General features: G+C 41.3%; 1 protein-coding gene and 1 long non-coding RNA gene across 4 annotated transcripts in view; one reads left to right on the forward strand and one right to left on the reverse strand.

The window, feature by feature from the left end:
• The window catches only part of CUBN (cubilin), a 273,318-nt gene that overhangs the window by 168,744 nt on the left and 83,919 nt on the right, over positions 1–20,655 (reverse strand). For both annotated transcript variants that reach the window (XM_007081262.3, XM_042991151.1), the window contains one exon: positions 1,897–2,047. In XM_007081262.3, coding sequence (XP_007081324.2) covers positions 1,897–2,047 — 151 coding nt within the window. The remainder of the gene's footprint in view (positions 1–1,896; positions 2,048–20,655) is intronic.
• LOC122240232 lies at positions 5,427–19,700 on the forward strand. Of its 2 annotated transcripts, XR_006219657.1 has the most exons (4): positions 5,427–5,836; positions 7,530–7,720; positions 11,966–13,293; positions 19,165–19,700. It is a non-coding gene; the product is annotated as an uncharacterized LOC122240232 (long non-coding RNA). The 2 variants fall into 2 exon arrangements; XR_006219658.1 differs by lacking the exon at positions 19,165–19,700 and having other exon boundaries at positions 5,433–5,836; positions 7,530–7,673; positions 11,966–12,228.

The following is a 20,655-nucleotide window of genomic DNA, read 5'->3' on the forward strand; positions in this document are numbered from 1 at the left end:
CTCAAAGTGGGGTCTACAGGGTGGCAACATCAGCACGACCTAAAAGCTTTTCGAAACACCTCAGCCTCCTGTATCAGACTCTGCATTTTAACAAGACCTCCAGTGATTCACATGCACATGAAAGTCTGAGAAGCACTGTCTGGAAAATATCCCCAGCCCTTGAAAATCTGGGTCATTTCTCAAGACGTTCCTGTTTCTTCTAGGTGTTTTCACACTGTTTTCTAGTTACCTTAGAATCACGCCATTTCTGAATCACAGAATACTAGAGATGGACGACAGTACACAGATAAATCAATCCAGTCCCTTCACTTAACGGATCAATAAATTGACCTTCCAAGGTTAAATCTACCCACTTGATGAAGAGAACGGTCCAGAAATCCCACAGGCTTAATTATCATAGCTCGTTCACTTTGGGAATTCATAATCTGTATTTCAAGCTATAAGGAGCATTGTGGATTACCACTGAATACTTTTAAATGCTGAAAGCCCCACACTTGTATTTTTAACAGAAATAGACTCTGTCTCCAGTTCATATTAACAGAACACCTAACATTCAAGTCTACAATAAGGGTACTCACTTATGTACAACGCTATGATTCATATAATAAATGGCCTATGATTTTAACAACGCTCAACAGTCAACCACAATACACATTTATGTGTGCTCACCTTGGGCTCACCCCTGACTTTGACAGTCGGGCCACAGCTTACATGTCTGCGTGTGAGTCCTGGTATAATATCGCAACTCTACCAGTGAGCCCCAAGCCCTTGGTTGAGAACTGCTACTATAATAGTCACAAGGACTTATTTTGTTTTTTTAAATGTTTATTTATTTTTGAGAGAGAGAGAGAGAGAGAGAGAGAGAGACAGAGCGTGAGAGGGGAAGGGCACAGAGAGAGAGGGAGACACAGTATCCGAAGCAGGCTCCAGGCTCTGAGCTGTCAGCGCAGAGCCCAACGTGGGGCTCAAATCATGAATCATGAGATCGTGACCTGAGCCAAAGTCGGACACTTAACAGACTGAGCCACCCAGGTGTCCCGTACAAGGACTATACTTGTTAGGTGTGGATCACTCTGGGAGAGTGGATCTCAAACTTTAATCACCAGGGAGACTAGTTAAGGCACAGATTATTGGGCTTCCACAGGTCTGGGATGGGGCCCAAGAATTTGTATTTCTAACAAGTTCTGGGTGATGCTGATGCTGCTCTCAGGGGACCACATCTTGAGAATCGCCACTTTGGGGCCTACTCTCTTTAGACTGAGCCACAAGAGGTCAATCTACAAGTTTCAGAACCCTCGTTAAACATGAATTTTCATCCTCAAAGGAATAATTATCCCTACCTACTTTCTGAAGCACCAGTTCGTAGGTGGGTGGCCCTACTCTGTCTGGCAGGTAAAACACATGCCCTGGCTTAGTGCCAGTGAGTTCTCTACTCCTGCTCCCCTCTCAGCCCAAAGCATGCCCTTCCCCTTCTCTCTTGGATTGACTCATTCTTGCCCTTTGATCCCCACCCTTCCTTCTCTGCTAATGTCAGAATAAGCCTGGGACCTCCTTCCATTCCACTCCCCCTGGGAGACCCCAATGCCACCTTGCCATTTGCTTGCCACACCCACGGACAGGTCTTTCTCCCGCCAGAAACTTCACTCTGCTCCCCTCCTTTCTCTTGGGTGATTTATTGTTGCACTGACTTCAGCAGCTCTCCAAGTGCTGTCCTCTCTTAACCCTGCCGGGATTAACCCTCCAGTGTCTGAGGAAGGTTTCCAAGGCCTTGCACCAGATTGTGACCCAAGTCCCATTATTTGTGGTGGTATCGTTTCCAAAGTGAGAGCTGGGAAAGGAAGAATTCTTGGTCAAGTATCAAGCATCCAATACAACTAAGATCAGCCCAGGGCTTACCATGAATGAACCACTGCATCTGAAATCCTCTCTCATGGTGACCGACCCCATCGGTGTGGAACAGCACTTGAAGCCTGGAGCCCGTGGTACTCCCTGCAGGCGGTAGGTCAGCTCCACAGTAGCGCCCCATCCGCTGGGGGCCGTCGTAGAGCTGGAATCAAGGAGAAACTTCCCAGGGTGGGGAGCTTTACATGGTGTGTCACGGGGAAAAAGTAAAGTCTGTTCATGTAGCAAAAGCTGTTCCTTGGCTGAGCTTAAGGGTAAATCTGCTAAGGTGGTTTGAACACAGGAGGCTTAATATAAGAATTAACAAATTAAAAATAGGTGATTATATAGAGAGACTTTATGGGTGAGTCCTAAGCCCAATAAATCTGGAAATCCAAATATTAGTGTTTGGTTTTATGTCGGCCTAGCAAGTTCCCTCGAAAGTGTAATCTAGGCACAGAATAAGGAAATGGTGGGCCAGATGAGATGTGTTCACACGTTAATGACATATAAGAGATGCTCGTTGAACAGCAATCTTATAATTGAAAGATACATATATATAAATATATATATATAAATACTAATTTATATAAATATATATAAATACTAACATAAGCATTTAGACAGCTTAGAGAGCTATGTAAAAAATGAATACAAAATTTAATTCCACTGAAGATAACCACTGTTAATATTTTGTTAAAACCAGAAGTTTCTCTTGTCAACATTTTTTTTTCATTGCTTGTGTATGTATACATATACCTATGTGTCCAGGTATATATGTGTGTGTACAAGCTTGGGCTATACATTTAAGTGTGTTCCTTATTTTTTTCTAAGCATGTCAGCAAATACTCTGTGTAAACATTTTTAACGGTGGCGTAAAATGCTTCTAATACTCTATTGTTGTTCATTTAAGGACATTTCCAATTTTTTGCCAATATGGATGTTTGTTTGATATTTTAAATGTCCCTCAGGAAAGATTCCTATAAGGGGAATGAATCAGAGAATATAATCTTTTATGGCTCTTGATCTATATTATTAAGTCTCTTACCAGAAAGTTTATACCAATGTATCCCCCACCAGCAATTTACTACAATGGGACTTTGGCAATTACAACTGATATTCTTTTTTAAGTTTATCTTATTTATTTTGGAGAGAGAAAGAGCACACACACATGCGTGCATGGGATATGGGTCAAAAGAGAGACGGAGAGAGAAAGAATCCCAAGTAGGCTCCATGCTGTCAGAGCAGAGCCCGATGCGGGCTCGATCCCGCAGACTGTGAGATCACGACCTGAACTGAAATCAAGAGTTGGATGCTGACCACCTGAGCCACCCAGGCACCCCGTGACTGCTATTATTTTTTGGGCTGATACCGATAGGGAAAATATGTTTGGTTTTGTAATTGGCTCAACTTATGTTACTTTGAGGTTGAAGGTTTTTCGTGCTTATTAGGCATTTATATTTCTTCTCTTGGAACTTTTCTGCTGTGGTTTTTGCTCACTTTCCCATTGAGGTATTTGTATATCCTGTCGTGTACCCTTTATCTGCCTCATTTATTCATTTCATCAGATATACACCTCTAAACTAAAAAATAAATAAACTTCTCTGCCATATCTCTTTCAATCAGGAAAGATCATGATAATCCAAAACAATTGGCTCCTCGTGACTCAGGCCATTATATTTTTCTTTTCCTCTACTAACGTCCACATTATTGTCTACTTTGTTCTGGTTACCCTTGGGATGAACTGTCCATGAAACAAAATTGAAAATACCTGATCATAAACTAACAGACTTCCTTGATCATTCTCCTGTAGAGTACACATATATAAGAGTATGTGTGAGTGCATGTGTTTGAATGAATATGTCTGTAGGTACATGTGTAATCTGGATTCAGTAAGTTCCAAATTGGCCAAATTATTTTTATTTACTGAAATGTTATGATATAGTTTGAAACATATTGATGAGAGCACAGAAAACTTTATCATCAAATTCTACAAAGCACCCTATGGAGCCTTCCCTAATCCCTAGGGATTCACTCACGAATTAGTTTTCCTTTGAAACCCCTCATCTTGTACTCGTGCTTCTTTGTAGAAATGGTTCCATTCCCCTCTGTTCTACTGCCAGCCATGTGGGCCTCATCTCCCCTACTGATTATGGGTTTCCTTAGAGCCCAGAGCACCTCTCCCAGTCTCCTCTGTCTAGTTCAGGGCTTTGTCGAGGGCACATTCCCAATACATCTTCAATGAACAAAAACAATGGAACAAACACGATGATTTCCCCCACAGCTGCATTTATTTCAGTGGGATTTAATCTGCCCTATTACTTGAATCCTACATAGTTAGGTACATATCAGGGTCTTAGAGTCCTAAATTTCAGCATGATTCTTTTAGGCAACAAAGGGTCTGGATCCTTTGTGAGCCTCTCTGTAGAAGGGCTGGTGGCAGGGATCAGGAAGGGCCTTGTTCAAGATCACAATAAATTACAGATTTCTAAATCTTGGCCTGTCTCATGGAGTTCTCAAAACTAGCTGGTCATCAGTCATACATGCCTGTGATATTTGGGGGAAGGTCAGCAGAGATTTAAAGAGAGACATTCAGAAGTCTGTTAGATAACTCACCCTTAGGTAATAAACCTAAGCATTTGAAGCAAACGAATAAAGATGAAATTTATTTTTCAGGCTTATTGCTTCAGTTTCCTTTGTCTTTTTTAAGGCCGCTGCTGCTTTGACTAGGTATATTAATTAACAAGTGTCTCCTTCATAGGCTAGTTGACAGAAGCCATAATGAGGGAGCAAAAAATGGGAGAAAGAATAAAGCAACACAAAAAGAGGAGGGAAAACCCAAAGCCCTTCGTTTCTGCCCTCAGATCCCTCCATCTAAGGCGGGAGGTACCAGTAGGGGAGGAGGGCCATGTTGCAATCTGTTTACTCCTAAGTTACTGCTTCACTGTAGGGTATTTATCCCAGCTTCAGAGGGTTTTTTTTTTAATTTTCTTTTTCTTTTTTATTAAATCCAGTGTACCGATTCCAATCCCAAACTAATTAATACAAAAATAAACATACTGTTCCCAGGCAGAGGTATAATAAGCAAGAAACACTCCACTATTTTCCACTCCAGAAGGCTCATTCTTAACTCTGGGTTGTAGTTCAGTGACCAAAGCTTTAATTATTTCATCTTTATGCCACAAAACACGAGGTAAGATTTCCCCACCACCGCAATCGCTCTCAGCTTGACGGGTCTTCTGAAATGGTAGGCAGTGACATTTTGAGGAAGTGAATTTTAGATTTGCTACAAGGCTGTAAGCATTACAGTAGTTTTGCCTCCCCAGCTCAGCAAGGTTAAGAAAGCTGACATTTTCACATGACTTGGAGGGGACTTTTTTCTCTTCCTTCCGGATAGGATTACCTCATTGAAGGAGAGCCCCTGAATCCCAGTCCTTCTAAAATAACACATTGTGAATGGGATGGTGGGGGGCGAGGGGGGGCACAGGGAGTGGGGGTGGGTGGGGGGGGAACACTGATGAATGACAATTAGTTTCTTTTTGCCTTTGGAGGGGAGAAAGTGATGCACACTGAAACATCGAATAGACATTGATGAAAATGCTTAAATATGTCAAATAAACAAATGAATTAATTAGCGGAGAACAATACCTCTATACAAAAGCACCCCAACCCCCAACCCTATGTCCTTCTGAAGTTTACACTTAATTAAATCGGGGGGTTTTTTGTTTATATTCACACAGATGGCTAACGTCACCTCAACAATTCATTCCCGCGTAAATTTACCACACAAAAAGGAACAGTCATTGTTCAAAGTACACAAATACTGGTTGCCATGGAAACCAGTAGGTGCCTGCTGCTCCTGATTCTGTTTTCAGAGCAGAAGGCTAACCACAGGACATTCCAGCTGTGACTCATTGCCACTACTGGCGAGCATTCTGGCTTGGTCCCGCGAAGGGTATGATTTCCCCTGTGTTTAGAAAGCCTAAAGATCCACAATATCTAAGCTTGGAATTAAGTCCACAGAAGGAAACGAGTAGAAATTAAGAAAGGAAAGATGGAGATTCTCACTTGAAATATGCAGATCTAAGTTCTATAACCGTGTGGAGAGGGGTGTTTCTTGTTTGTTTTTTTTAAATATCTGCAATGCTGCTTCCATTTTCAGGTTGGCAGTTCAATGTATCTTCAAATGTAAATATGTGTATATATTACAACCTCCTGTGTAGAATCCTTTCAATTATTCTCTTAAGGAGCCTGTTCGTTTAGGATTTATGTGGTGTAGGTCTCTGCACCCCCGCTCCACCCTCAAGTGGACACGCAGAGAGGAAGGAAATCTCTTGCCTAAGCCACATTTACCAATTTCTATCAACTTCCTTTGCATGGGTTTGATAATTTGGCACATGCCTAGTTTCTTAGACCATTAGGGACTTCAGACTCCAGGTGCAATATGAAATGATCCGTGGACTCCTTCTAATTAAGAACCATGCATGCAAGGTAGAAGATATAAAACTGAGGATGCCTCACTGACAGAGAGAGTTGAATTTTTGTAAGAGTAAGGATTTTGTAGCAGCATTGGAACTCGAGTCCAGAGGAACCCAGTATCAGCTAACGTGAACCTCAACCTGTTCTCTCAATGGGAATCAACTTTATGAATTGCCAAGAACTCTCAGAACAGAAATGTGCTTTTGAAGTACTTCTTTGCTGCTAAATTTCTTTTATGATTTTGAATATTTGTGACTTTGATGAAAAAAAGTATAATTACTTCATATATTTATAAGCATGGGATGTATGGATATACTACCTTTCTAAACTCACTTTAGCATTACGGGGAGTAATAACTAGAATTCAGTTCTTTCCATTTTAGATTGGCATCTAATTCATACTTTTTCTAATTCATACGTTTTCTTATTTCCTTGACATTTTTCTGAAATAAAACTTGCTTAGAGTGGATCATTAATTTTAAGAATTAAATATAGACCAAATAGAGAAATTAAATCAAGGGGCTCTTGGGAAGATATTACTAAAATATGGAGAAACTTCAGGAAAAAATTTTGGTTCCCCTTCTACTACAAATCTTTAAAAACAAAAATAAGGTTATCCTTTAGAGTTTAACATGTATTGAAATATCCCACCTGCCATGAGGGAGAATTTTAGGTGCAGTAGAGAATCACCTAATGCTTATAGAAAGAACACAGTTAAACTTTCTGAAACCTATACTCAATGAATTTTTAGATTAGCTTTGTGAAGCCAGTGTCACCAACAGATTGTATTCAAACGCAAGCCAGGAAGTAATTTTATTGTAAGAGCAGACTAGAGATATTAATCGTGATCAGCCTGTGGGTACACAGTCCAGTCCAGCTCTAAACTTTCCTTAGAATGCAATCTTGTGAAAAGTCCTCACCCTCTCCTAGCTACAATTTCTATATAAATCTGGCACCATAATGGTATTTATAAGGTTGGTGTAATTAGCAAATGAGACACACTGTGTAATTAGGTTGAGTGTGAGACTTGGCATGTGGAATGCACTTAAAATGTTATTCTAACCCTTGGCATTTTTTTTTCCCCAAAGAAACCACTCTAGAAATAGTTTTGAGAGACAAAATATGACGGGTGTAGAGAACTTGAGCTGACTCATGTAAAACACTTCACAGAAATCATCCCCGGCAGACCAGATGGGAAAGCAGTGAATCAATGAACCACTTGTGAAGAGATGGACGGCCAACATGAATCGCTTGCAGCGTGTTGCTATGACAACCTGCTTCTGTGTGGACACTGAGGCCATTCCCAAGTGTGGGGTGCGTGGCCCAGAGCAAACCATACCGTGGGGGACAGCGTAAGCCTGGTGCGCGTGCCGGGGTGGAGGGAGGTGGCGGATCCTAATGGGATGGTGGTGGAGACAGCGTTAGGAAATCTACCAAGGCTGTGCTGGCGAGGTGGGGAAGGGAGAGGCAAACGGTAGGGAAAGCGTCTCTGCACGTGTTTCTTCATGTCACTGCCTCCTCTCCCATGACAGTCCAGCCAGCCTGCAGCTCTAGCTGCTTAGCCACCGGTGCTCCAAAAGGGTGGCAATTGGTGAATTCTTGGGGCGTTTCTTCAGATTTTCCCCCACCCCCAGAAAACAGCTCTAAAGGGACCCATGAAAAGTGCCTCATGAGAGTAGTTATTAAGAGCGTTTACACACAAATCTCTCGGATAAACCTAGAACCTTTCACATTTACTTTAAATCTGAAGGGCTTCATAATATTCCTGGAACCACAGTAAAAGCTTCCAAACAAGATTTGTGGAGTTGGGCAAAAGTTCCCCTAGTGGATGAGAAAAGGCTAAGGCAGGGGTAAAAACGTAATCAGATTGTGGAGGGTAAATTAGGCAAATGTTAAAGATGAAAACTAAGAAGCAGAGCCTGGTAGATTGTAGATAGCTCCGCGATGGCCCCGGGAGGCAGCATCTCCACCAGACACGTGGCCACGCAGTGTCTGATATACAGGCACACGTCTTCCCCGCAGCACAGGAAAAGCCATGCTGCCATGTGCTGACAGGGTGGGGCAGGAAATATGAAATACCCATCTAAAATTAAACAATTACTCAGAATTCTGGGCTTTGCATGACAGCAAGAAACCCATCGAAGACCACGTTCTGAGTTATTCTGTGTCACTCTGAATTAGATGTCGGTCTCACGCCCAGATGAGATCGTCTCCTTCCCATGTGGCAGCTAGCCGCTGTTCACTCTTCATAGCGCACTGACACTTCTGTTTCTGCTTTCTATACATTGCTCGTTTTAGGAGCCACAAAGGCTGATTTGTTTTTTTCTTTTTTGCCTTTTGTTTGTTTGTTTGTTTGTTTGACTTTTCAAGTCATTGTCTACACATGTATATGTGCACGGATTGAACTACAAGAATGTTTATCTCAGCATTGCTCATAATAGTGGAAATTTGAAAAAGTTCTAAATGTTCCACAAGAATAGGTGGCCGTATCGTGATGATGGGATGTGCAATGTCATAAATGATGTGGCATAGTGAACAACACGGAAAAACATTCACAAGCTAGTGTGATCTGGGAAAAAGTCATTATAGGATAGTTGTGTCCAGAAGATCCCCTTTGCATATTAAAATAAAGTATATAAGGAGCAACTACAGGAAATAAATACCACCAAAAATTATTAGGAATGATGTTATTATTGAGATCATTTTTATTTTATCTAACTTTCTCTATATTTTCCAAACTTCCTGCAATGACTATGTATTCCTGTGTCATCAGATAAGTTTATTTTTTCAAGGATTATCTTTGGGGACCTATTGACATAGCATTGCATTGACATAGATATGCATTGGTAATGTTTTTCCACTCTCAGAATTCCATACCCTCTTAGGTTCGCAGACACCCAGCTGGTCTACTAAAAATATTATACTCTCTATTTCTGTAGTCTTTTATACGGATCTCAAGTTTATACATGAAAATTAGCCCATTAAAATGTTATTATATAAAGTAATCTCCTTCAGCATTAATTTAAAACCATATTTTGCCCCTAATGTTTCCTTTTTTTAAATCGTAACTAGGTTTTTATGATTAATTAGACTAATTCTTTATTTAAAAAGACTTCCTTCCGCTGTTCAGGGACTAAAGACTTCTTACAAACGTAAGTTCTGAGAGTCGCTGATGGAGTAGTAAATGCCTAATTCCCTCCCTGGTGGTAACTGAGATGCACTGAGAGCCAAGCCTACTCTCCTGCGTGTACATGAACATTTAATTCCATGAACCGAGGAGTTCCCTCTGCCAACTGCATCACTACAGCGAAACACTGAACTTTTCTTAAAAAAATTACTCTGCCTCCTAAAAGCGTCACCATCTGCTAGAGATGGACTCAGAAACAGGGAGAAATCTGCTTCACAGAACAACATGAAGTCATTGAACCTTGAGCTGGAAGGATCTAGAGTGCTGCCAGGCAGACTTTTCCCAGTTCAGGGAAGAAGAGGGGAAAAGCCTGTTAAATAAAGAGTAAATATAAGGACCGAAGGGTAAACATGGCATTTATTTTTTTAATTCTGAAATGTTGCAGTTGGAAATCTTTCCTATTTTATTTATTTTTTTAATGTTTATTTATTTTTGAGAGAGAGAGAGAGAGAGAGAGCATGAGCAGGGGCGAAGCAGAGAGAGAGAGAGGGAGACACAGAATCCGAAGCAGGCTCCAGGCTCCAAGCTGTCAGTACGGGGCCCAACACGGGGTTCAAACCCACAAAGTGCAAGATCATGACCTGAGCCAAAGTTGGACACTTAACTGACTGAGCCACCCAGGTGCCCCTCTTCCTTATTTTACAAAGTGGACAATCAGGCTAATTAGTGAAAATCCACAACGATAATCCCTAATTTTAAAATTTAGCATTCTGAGCTATGGGTTCTCATTCAAGCCACGTGCCCCTTAGATGGTAGAAAGGAACTTCCATGCACTTGCTGATGGTCTGAGGAGAGAGCTAGGTGAGGTCCCCGAGGGAAGGAAGTGCGGATAGGGCATTTTCAATTTTTAAGCCTCTGATGTACTTCTTCCTGTCTTCAGGGTAGAGTGGAAGTTATCTGTAGGTCTGATTATTAATCATCCTCATTCTGTCTTTCACATTTGAGAGAATACTGAGAGGGGAAACACACAGAGTTTCTTTGGAATACAAGAGCAAAGGCAATCTTTTGAGGGCTGGTGGGTCTGCCTCATTAACTGCAGCAAATTCATGCAATCACATGAAAATTCTTCACTGTGAGGGATGGCCAGGAAAGATCAGCATTTCCTTCTGAGGAAAGGGATTTTGATTACACTGAGACAAATAGCTCTCCTTTTAATTTTTCATGATTTAAAAAAAAAATCACCCTTTGCTTGGACAACACCAGAATCTTAAATTTCTTGTAAAATGCATCTTGTTACTCTTAATGATAATATGAAGTATGTGGCTTAATAATCAATGAATACACTGCATTCTAAACTTTTGCACCCAGATCATGATTGGTACAATGCAAGATTCATATATAGTACAGAGACATAAATTGAATTGTTTGGTATATTGTTGTCAGTTTTTATGAGTGTTTTGGGATGGCAGTTGTCCTCAGAATTAAAAGAGCTTATCTCTGAATTCTAAGCCAAATGCAAGGTGTCCCAGAAGCAAACTTCCTCTGACAGACAGTTAGAGGAAGCGTGACTCATCTGCCCAGGAAGTGTTTAAGGAGGTGCCATGATGATGAAAGTCGGCTCAGACCCATTGTTACTAAGACATAAAATATCAAATGCTTTTCTCCCGTTGGCAAGTGGGATACTGACTACCATACTTCTTAGATTCAGATATAGAATTCCCATGGCTTTTGTAGAAAAGCTGAGAGGCCAGGAGACAGAAGCCCTGCTTTCAATATATGGGACCAATCTATCCTCATCACAATTGGGAAGGCTGTTTTGGAAATCATAGCTTTGCACGGACTGCAAAATATTTTAGATAGCAAAAGTTAATCCACAAAATCGTGTTTATGTTGAAATAATAATAAATAATACTTAGTAGCATTTAATAAGTAATATTTATTAGTGGAGTATTATTCTAAACCCTTCATGTATGTTTCCTAAATTTAAAATTCCTAGCAGCTCTATAATGTAGGTATACTGTTCTCCGCATTTTAGAGTTCTGGAAACTGAGCCATGTAGAAGTTTAGTAATTAAAGTCCTCAAGAATAATTTCTTTATGTTTTCTTCATGGGTAATTATATTTTAAAACAAGAATTGTCAAATTCAAGGATACAATAAAGTCCTTATTCTCTGTAATAATAGAGAAAACTAAAAATAATTTCTAGGGACACCTGAGTGGCTCAGTCGGTTAAGCGATCAGCTTCAGCTGAGGTCTTGATCTCATGTTTTGTGGGTTCGAGCCCTGCATCGGGCTCTGTGTTGACAGCTCAGAGACTGGAGCCTGCTTTGGATTCTGTGTCTTCCTCTCTCTCTGTCCCTCCCCCCCCCCCCAAAAACAAATAAACATTAAAGAAATAATAGTAATTTCTAAATTATAATGATCACATGCAAAACTCCTTTAGTCAATGGAATCAACATATTCTTTGTTATATTTAACAGAGCTTCGAGTGAAGTAAGCGGACTAAAATGTTGGCTGTATCATTTATCCTTTGTGAGAAGTGCCAAATGCATCAGTGACGCCAGCTGCAGACAGAAAGCAAGAGGAAACTCAAGTGTCTTAAGAGATGAACCATTAATTATATCTCAGCCTTGTCTTCGCCTAGACCAGCCCCAGTCCCATCCAATCATTGGTCCACTTCTGCTGATTTTACCTCCTCGGTGCTCTAAATCCTTCTATTACATTCTCCCTCCTCAGCTTGCAAGGAACTGGTGCCCTCTCTCTCTCGCCTGGGCTGCAGCCACCCCCTCACTGGATCTCCACAGTTACTTTCACCTCCCTTCCATTTTCCCTTAAAGCCAGAGTCTTTAAAGGCGCCAATCTGAGCAGGCCGTTTCAGGCTCACACTCCTGAAAGACCTCTTGCTGCTCCAGGGGAGGTCCCTGAAACTCCTCATGCCCCCTCAGTGCTGGGCTACGCTCACTCGCTCGCTGGCTCGCAGGGTCCCATCCACCCAGAAGCCCCACACTCAGCCTCAGCCACACTGGACTTCCTTCAGTTCTGACAAGGATTTTCTCCTGGGCTCGACTCTAGCCAGGCCTCTCTGAACCTTCTTCCTGACTAAGCCTCAACCTTGGCCTACAAAAAATGAGGACTCTGGGCACACGTGCTTTCATCCACTCACGCCCCCCATATTAAAAGACTTAAACACTAACATGGTTTCTAACAGCTCAAGGTCACATCCCCAGGATGACCCCTGCCCCGCTTAAAGTGCCTGCCTGAGAAAAGCTCAAGGCAACCAGAAGAACTGACGGTTTGTTCCAGCCAACACCTGAGGCTGGGCCCCTGACCACCCTTTCATAGAACACTTACTAAAAAGGGCTTATAGGTGTGAATCCTTCCTCTGTCCCTTTGAGATGTATGTGTGCCTCCTAGGACTCAGGAGTACTTTCTCAAGGATCTGAGAGCCATGCCTTTGAAATGTAATCTTCAGGAAGGATGGGACCCTGGCTCCCAGTCCATGTGGGAGGGCAGAATCCTAATTCCCATGGCTGCAGCCAACAGCATGCTGCAGCTGGCCTGGCCACACTGACACGGACTAACCTTTTGTCATTTCTCACTTCCCTGAGTGTTCGGGCTGCTGCCCCCTCCCAACTCCCTCATTCTCCCTTTAAAACGTCTAGTCGCCTCCCTACAAAGTGAAGGGAGTGCGGTTCGTGCTGGATCCCACTGTAGGAGCACGTGACGGATTAAACTCTACCTTTGCCACTCGAACTCGCAGCTGCGTTAGCTCTGACAGTTCCTCCAACACAACTTCTCTTTGAACTTGGTAAGTTATTATTCCTCGGGGAAGACAAGGAAGGGACACAGTCTATGTGTCTGAAATGTATTTGAATGACCAGATGAATGGATATGGGAATGAATAATGCATATTTAGGGTGGTATGGCTTGAGGACATACCGCAGCAAATGCGGAACAAAACAACAACCCCTATTTGACTGTGTTTAATTCAGCATTTCTCAAACTGGTATTTGTAAAACATCTATCGACATTTGCGGCAGAGAGAGATATGAGGGCTTCCCCAAATAGACTTCCCTTTTGTCTGGGTTCCTGAATCACCATGTGGAAGGCAAGGAAGGCATGCTCTCTAACACGACTGAGAAATAAACTTGTAGTACACAAAGCATCTGAGAACGTATAACAACAGCTCGTGTTATCTTAACTAATCGCAATATCACCCGGGCCTGGTGTTTCACAGTTGCGGTATGGAAAATTGCGTAGCTCAGGCCGCAGACTTAGAAAACACAAGTGTAGGACTTGAAGACTCGGTTTGGGTCCATTCTTTCGCTTGAAATGCATGATTTTGTAATTGGAAGAGGACACGGGAGTGTAATTAACAATAATATAAACGTCTGGTGGACAAGATGACATCAGAGAGAGGATTTGCCAAGAGATAACATCAATCTTATGAAGACTGGGAAATGCGTTGGACAGAAGTCACTGACATAATCAAGAGGATTTGAGAAGGGGAAGGACCGGAAAGGTATACAGAAATGAGCTGGAGAAAAAAAAAAAACAAAAAGAAATGAGCTGGAAGATAATAGCGGCAAAGGTGCCAAATAAACACGGGTGGGGGAGAAAAGTTTCGAATCAGAACACAAAAATTGCAAAGTAAAGCTGATGTCTTTATATGATGAGATAAATATAATGATGGTATCACTGCGTCTTGGTGAGAAAAAGATGTGATTCATCTTATAGGAATGGACAAGTAAGACCTATTGAAAGAGAAACATTCAATGATAGCACTTGAAGGGACACATTAAGAAGATACCTATTAAAAATATTTATAACTCCCCGAAGAGAGCTTTGAAGTGAGGGTAAAATGTGCTGTCAGAGTCAAAGTGGGCTGCAGACAGTGATTTCAAGTGCTGGCCCAAGAGCTCTGAGGGTGGGGGGGTGGGGGTGGGGTGGGGTGGGGTGGGGGCGGTGGTGCCGTCTCTAGTGAGACTCCCGGAGACTTTGGTTAAGTAGGTCTGGGGTGAGGTCTAGGTATATGTTTTTCTAACAAGATCTCCAAGTGACTCTGGAATGCAGACAGTTACAGGGGCTTCACCTTCACATGGGGTTCTTCCTCAGTAGAGATTCCAATTTGTTCCCAAGGAAATATGTGGACACTAGTGCAGCACAAAGAGACACGCAGGGGTGGCAAAGGGGAGATAATTTCAACCATCTGGACATCTCTCAGATGTCAAAACTGGAAAAAGCATGGAATTTGATGAATTCTTTAAATGCTCTCCTCTCTCAAAAAGTAAAGAGTGAAGAGAAATGCTACTCTGGATTATTTCTGGACAGCAGAAAAGTGGTTGTTAATGTAGAACAAAACACTAGGAGACACTGATCCATGTCCCTGGAGACTGTGATACTGACTATACCAGCCATGGGCCTAAGGTTTTAGGGAGTCCAACTTCAAAAGGAGATATGAGCTCATGGACCAAAACAATTCAAAATTAAAGAAAAAAGAGAAGCAATAGAGAAAAGAAAGAAAATTCAACACAGATGACAAATTCTCATAAAATTAAATTCTGCCCACAAAGTCAGGAATAACTTTTGGGGCAATAAAAAGGGAAACCTCTGAAGAAATCAATTAAGAAGGAACAATGGAGCTTATATAGCTTTCTGACCATTTTATGAGCACACAAATTGGCTCAACTTTGGGAAACTGCACAGTTAGAAAAAATGTCTACTTTCTAAAGCTAAGATTAGGGCAAATGAAAGATCAAAATATGGATGGATCGACACTTTCAGAAAAGAGCATAATGTGATGAAGGGAAAACAAACATATCTACTATAATTTTGAAACTAGAAGAAGAGACAATGAGATCCAATTTACATGATAAGGCAGTCAATTCCTTTAAATGAATTTTTTGGGCTTGATTGAGTTATATCCTGCACTACAGAAAGGTATAGTTATCACAAATTAATTGTGTAACCTTACTGAATTTATGAGTGTAAAGAAATGTTTTAACATGCCAGCAGAAACCATGCCCCCACACACAATCTATGAGCCACACTGGCCAGAGGACTGGACTTCACTTCTCCTGGCCAGAGCCGTCATACTGCCCAGAGGGGCATGCATCCACAAGTGGGCCAGATCCATGCTTTTACTGTCAGGCTCAAAAAGATGAGACCCCGGGGCACCTGGATGGCCCAGTTGGTTAAGCATCTGACTCTTAGCTCAGGTCATGATATCACAGTTCACTGAGCCCCATGTCAGGCTCTGCACTGATAGCATGGAACCGGCTTGGGATTCTCTCTCTCCCTTGCTCCCAGCCCTTCCCCTGCTTCTTCTTCTTCTTCTTCTTCTTCTTCTTCTTCTTCCTCTTCTCTCTCTCTCTCTCTCAAAAATAAATTAACATTAAAAAAAAAAAAAAAAAGATGAGAACTCCGTGCTGGTAACTGGTCACCAAGGGGAAGCCTAGTTGGTTGTAAGAGCTCGAGGCAAATGGTCATGTGGAGTCATGGCTGGGGCGGCCATATTGAAGGTAAAGTTCTGAGGCTGCAGAAAAGCAGAGGAAGCTTTTGGGAAGACAGATGGAAATGGAGTATACATGTGCAGGGAGAGGCCACTAAGCTGCTTTTGTTCCTGCCCTTTTCCAGCTTCTTAGTTTATCCTGGGTCATGAGGCTTTTTACTTTCCTCAGAGGACAACCCTTTCACAATTCTAATGGTTTAGTTCAAGTGTGTATCTGCAACCAAGAGCATAAAACACAACAATGAAAAATAGTAGAATGGCCAGAGGTCTCAAGGAAAATGTTTCAACTTCCAAACTGAAGAAAAGATTTATTCTAGAATCTCATGGGTAAGAATGACAGCATTTTTTGGAAAAATTCTAAATTGGACACTAAAAATAGTTTGTCACTATGTAGCAAAAAAAAAAAAAAAAAAAAAAGGTGATTATAATAAATGACCGGTGCTTATCTATGAAGAAGTGTGCTAAAATAATATAGACTTCTCTCTGTGACAGTATTATGGTAAATCTGCAGGCTCCATGGACATCTCCTCATGTCATCTCTGAAGGTGACAGAAAATTGTGAGTGTATGCACAGAGGGTGTGTAGTGTCATAACTAAAAGCATTGGCCGTGCCACAGGGCCTGGTAGAAAGCCCGACTTCAACACCTCTAATGTTTCTGACTGTGGACATTTGCCTCAACTGTCTCACCTGTCAAATGGGGTAATATATCTTACATTATAGGGTTGCTGTAATAATTACCTAGCAAATAATAAGAAGTGTTCAAGAGAGGTCAGCAATTACTATCATCAAATTGTTTGAATAGTGCTATCCCAGAAGTGTCTGACAATACATCATCTTACCAAAGAAAGATGTTATTTTGGAGTATTTGAAACAGGCGCCATCTTTTTTGACATTTTTATCAACTACTTTTGAAGAACTAGTAGGCCAGAGGCCAGTAAGTCTATATGTAAATGGATAATTTACAGACCAAAGAAGCGGGGTTTAGAAGGTTCATAATGAGTTCAATTCGCAGGCAAAATAGTCAAATATAATTTAAGTAGGAATGATATCCTATGCATGGCTCTGAAGCCATTACAGTTCGTATAAAAGTGACCTGGAGAATACAGGTATTAATATAGTCCAACATTATACCTTGACTAACAATAAGCCCTTGTAACCTCAGCCTACGTACAATACCAGAAGTATATGAGCCAGATAATACAGTCCCAGCATACTTGACCCTGGCCAGCTTCACTGGAGTGTTGAATCTAACCCGGGGCCACATTAGAAGAGACACTGACATACAAGACAAAATGCAGAGGAGGGTGTCTTGTGAGAGCTTGCCTCATGAGGATGAGTTAGGGAAATGTAGGATGAGGACTGGAGAAAGGAAGCTAGGACTTAATGCCATTTCTTTGAGAGAACTCAGTGAATTCATGGACTTAAACCTCTGTCTACGCTCACTCTCTGCCCTTTGTGCTTCTTCGTACTGTGGTCCCACTCTTGCTCCCCCTTCCCCCAAACACCACTTTGCCTGGAGTCACAGTGATCTCCACGGGACACTTCTTAACCCTGAGATCCCCCTTGGGCCCTGGGGAGCCTCTCCCCCTTGTTGATCACTGTCACCTTCTTTATACTCTCTGCCCTTAGCGTCCATGGCACAACCACCTCAGAGTTTCACTCTTTCCTCTACATGCCACGAACACATGCTCCCTGTCGACTTAACACAGGCTCTGGCCTTCCTGCACATCTCTGTGCTGATGTCTCCCAAACCCATCACTTTCATTTGTATACTCAATCAGCTATTAGAAATCTCCTCCTCTGTGCAGAGACTCAGACTCAGCATAAAAATTAAGAAGTGAAATCAAGTTGTGGGATGCACAAAGAATCCTTAAGGTTGACTTCCCATAACTGCATGGACAGTATGGTCTTATTTATTCCTTTAGGCAAGTGACCCTTCCTCCCATTGAATATTTAGTTTCCAAATCTGAATCATTTTGTTTTGCCCAGAGGACAAATAATAAAGGATGGTTTAGCTTCCCAATGGGCTCTCTACCAACCCACACCCCTCAGCAAGGTTGGGCACAATGTCCGACCAGCACCTAATCGAGTCCTTCCATAATCTCAGCTTTATTGATTCAAAATAACTCAATTCTGGCCGCAGTAACAGCCACTCAGCTGGGACCTGGCTCAGTTACTTGAAAAACCCTTTAACTACAAGTTATGAAATTAATGGAAACTAGATTTTGTGTTTGTGGCTTTTCTCTTCTTAAGTGGTTATTTGTGCTTTTAAAATTTTCATCATAGACCAGCCATTGTAGCAATAGCTCTGACCTTGCCCCTTGGCTTACAGAAGCGGAAAAAAATCTCCTCCCTCTGGCAACACTGTCATTCTTTGGAAGGCTGTGCTGAGCTTTTGGTTCTCATTCTGTACTTTTGCTGCTTTCACCATCAATGTTGCACAAGATAAATGGCATATCTCTCACGTCATCAATGGAGGGCCTTTAATTAGTGGCTCTGTGGTTGTTGGAAGAGGTATTTTTTGGTTGACGGTTTTCAAACACTTCCAAAAATTATCTGATGGGCCTTTCTGTTACCTTTCCATCTTCAAGTAAGCCCGCAGAGGTGGAGTCCAGTCCCTGGAAACATTTCATCTCATTTTCTCCCCATTCTTTCTTCTAAAGCTTCCTTTAAGGTCCAGGTCGGAAGCTTCCCCCCTTCCCCCCCCCCCCCCCCCCCCCCCCGCAGCTTCCTCCATTGTACTTTTATCAAATCACTGCTACGGTGCCTAACATGTGCTTATGCACACAGCGCTCTCCAAGACCATGACTTGTCTTTTGCTTTGTGCTCAAAGCAGTAGAACTGCGCTGAATGTGTAGGAATTGGACAAAAAGTTCAGTTTGGAATTCAGTCCTTTCTCATTAATTAATAGCTATCGTCAGGCTGATGCTAATATATGGCAGTGATATTCAAGTTATAGTGAGCTCACTGGATTCCTATAGGCTCCCAAGTCCATAATCAATGCCTGGGTCACAAATTCAGTAGAAGACGGCTCGCACCTTCAAAAAGCTCATAGTCCAGTAGGACATGTGGGCACCATCACAACTGGTAAAAATGTGGTAAGGTAAATTGCTGTGTTTGAAGTATGAGCAAGGGGCTTTGCGAGCAAATTTCCATTTTCTCTACAGAATGCACAAGATCTTACCACATGAAGAAAATAAAAGGATGGCCACTCCAGGTAAATGGAGCGAGACAACCATGCCATTATTAAGCCTGTGAAGACCATCTGAACACCAGATGAAGAAAGATGACTTTAAAACCATTGTCAAGTTCATGTTTGTAAGTTTGATGTTATATCATACTTCCTTTGAATACTAGTAAATATAACTTTCTAATGGGTAAACACTATGGCTGCTATTTCAAAACTATCTGTTTTGAAAAACAAAAGGGCTATTTGGAAAAGTTATGTTAACCTCAAACAGTCTCAATCAGTGCTAATTTTTTTAAAGAACTGGTGAAAAGAAGGTTAAGAAACTTTTACAAGGATGAAGTTTTCCTAAGACTATGTCCTTAAAGTTACAAGTGCTGAGGGTTGGAAGTCTTTGTAAGCAAGACTTCAAAAAGGTCAAGAGCTCACGGTTTATGGGTGCGAGCCTTGTGTCAGGCTCTGCACTGACTGTGCAGAATCTATGTGGGATTCTCTCTCTTTCACTCTCTCTGCTCCTCTTGGGTGTTCTCTCCCTCTTTCTCCCTTTCTCTCTCAAAATAAATAAATAAGCTTAAAAAAACCCAGAAACCCACTAAGTCACTAGGTGGCACAGAGGGAATGAGGGGAATTTCATAATGTTAGCAGAGTGAGTACTTGTCACTCAAGAAAAGATTGTTAGTGAAAACATCATATGTGATTCAAAAGTATTATACACAATGTCGATGAATATAATGATGGTATTTTAGATGGGCTCAAAAGGGATTTTATTAATGATGAAAACCTGACGTCAAAATATGTCAGTGGCTCCAAATTGTTTTATGAAGTGTAAAAGCAGAAACGATAATTTCTAAATTAATATAATAGTTTATAAGCCATAAAATTTTATATACGAATGCATAGTTACATTAATAGAGTAAGTAAAACAAGTAGGTCCCTAACGTTTCAATCTGTAGCCCTAAAAAGCCACATATGCAAATCAGCAAAAAATCTTTTATAAATAAAACATCTTATTGTAAAAACAGCAGATTACCTGATATTTTGGGTTGGCTAATTTTCAAGCAAGTTTCATTGAATAGCATTGTATACAGAGTTGAATAAATGCCACAGGTGGTCATTATTGTAACAAATAGAAATTTCTGTGTTACCAAAAGAAAAATGAACTGAAGTGAAGTTTAAAAATAAAACAAGAATCAAATCATGATTTCTAGTTATCGGGCAAATTCGTTATTAAATAAAGCCATGGCACCCAAACATTTTCTGATCTCCTGTTTATAGGGAACAAAAGTAACAAAAAATAGAAGTTATTCTATTACGTCTGGGATTATTTAAATAACATGAGGTCAATCAGTCCAGCAGTTACGTTGAAAACTAAAAACATAGGTAATCCTTTGTGTATATAATTTAGTGGATTAAATATCCTTAGTATTAATACGATGCAGTGAAAGTGACACAAAATATACCTGTTCAAATA

This window comes from Panthera tigris, chromosome B4 (assembly GCF_018350195.1).
Source record: "Panthera tigris isolate Pti1 chromosome B4, P.tigris_Pti1_mat1.1, whole genome shotgun sequence".
Classification (NCBI taxonomy): Eukaryota; Metazoa; Chordata; class Mammalia; order Carnivora; family Felidae; genus Panthera; species Panthera tigris.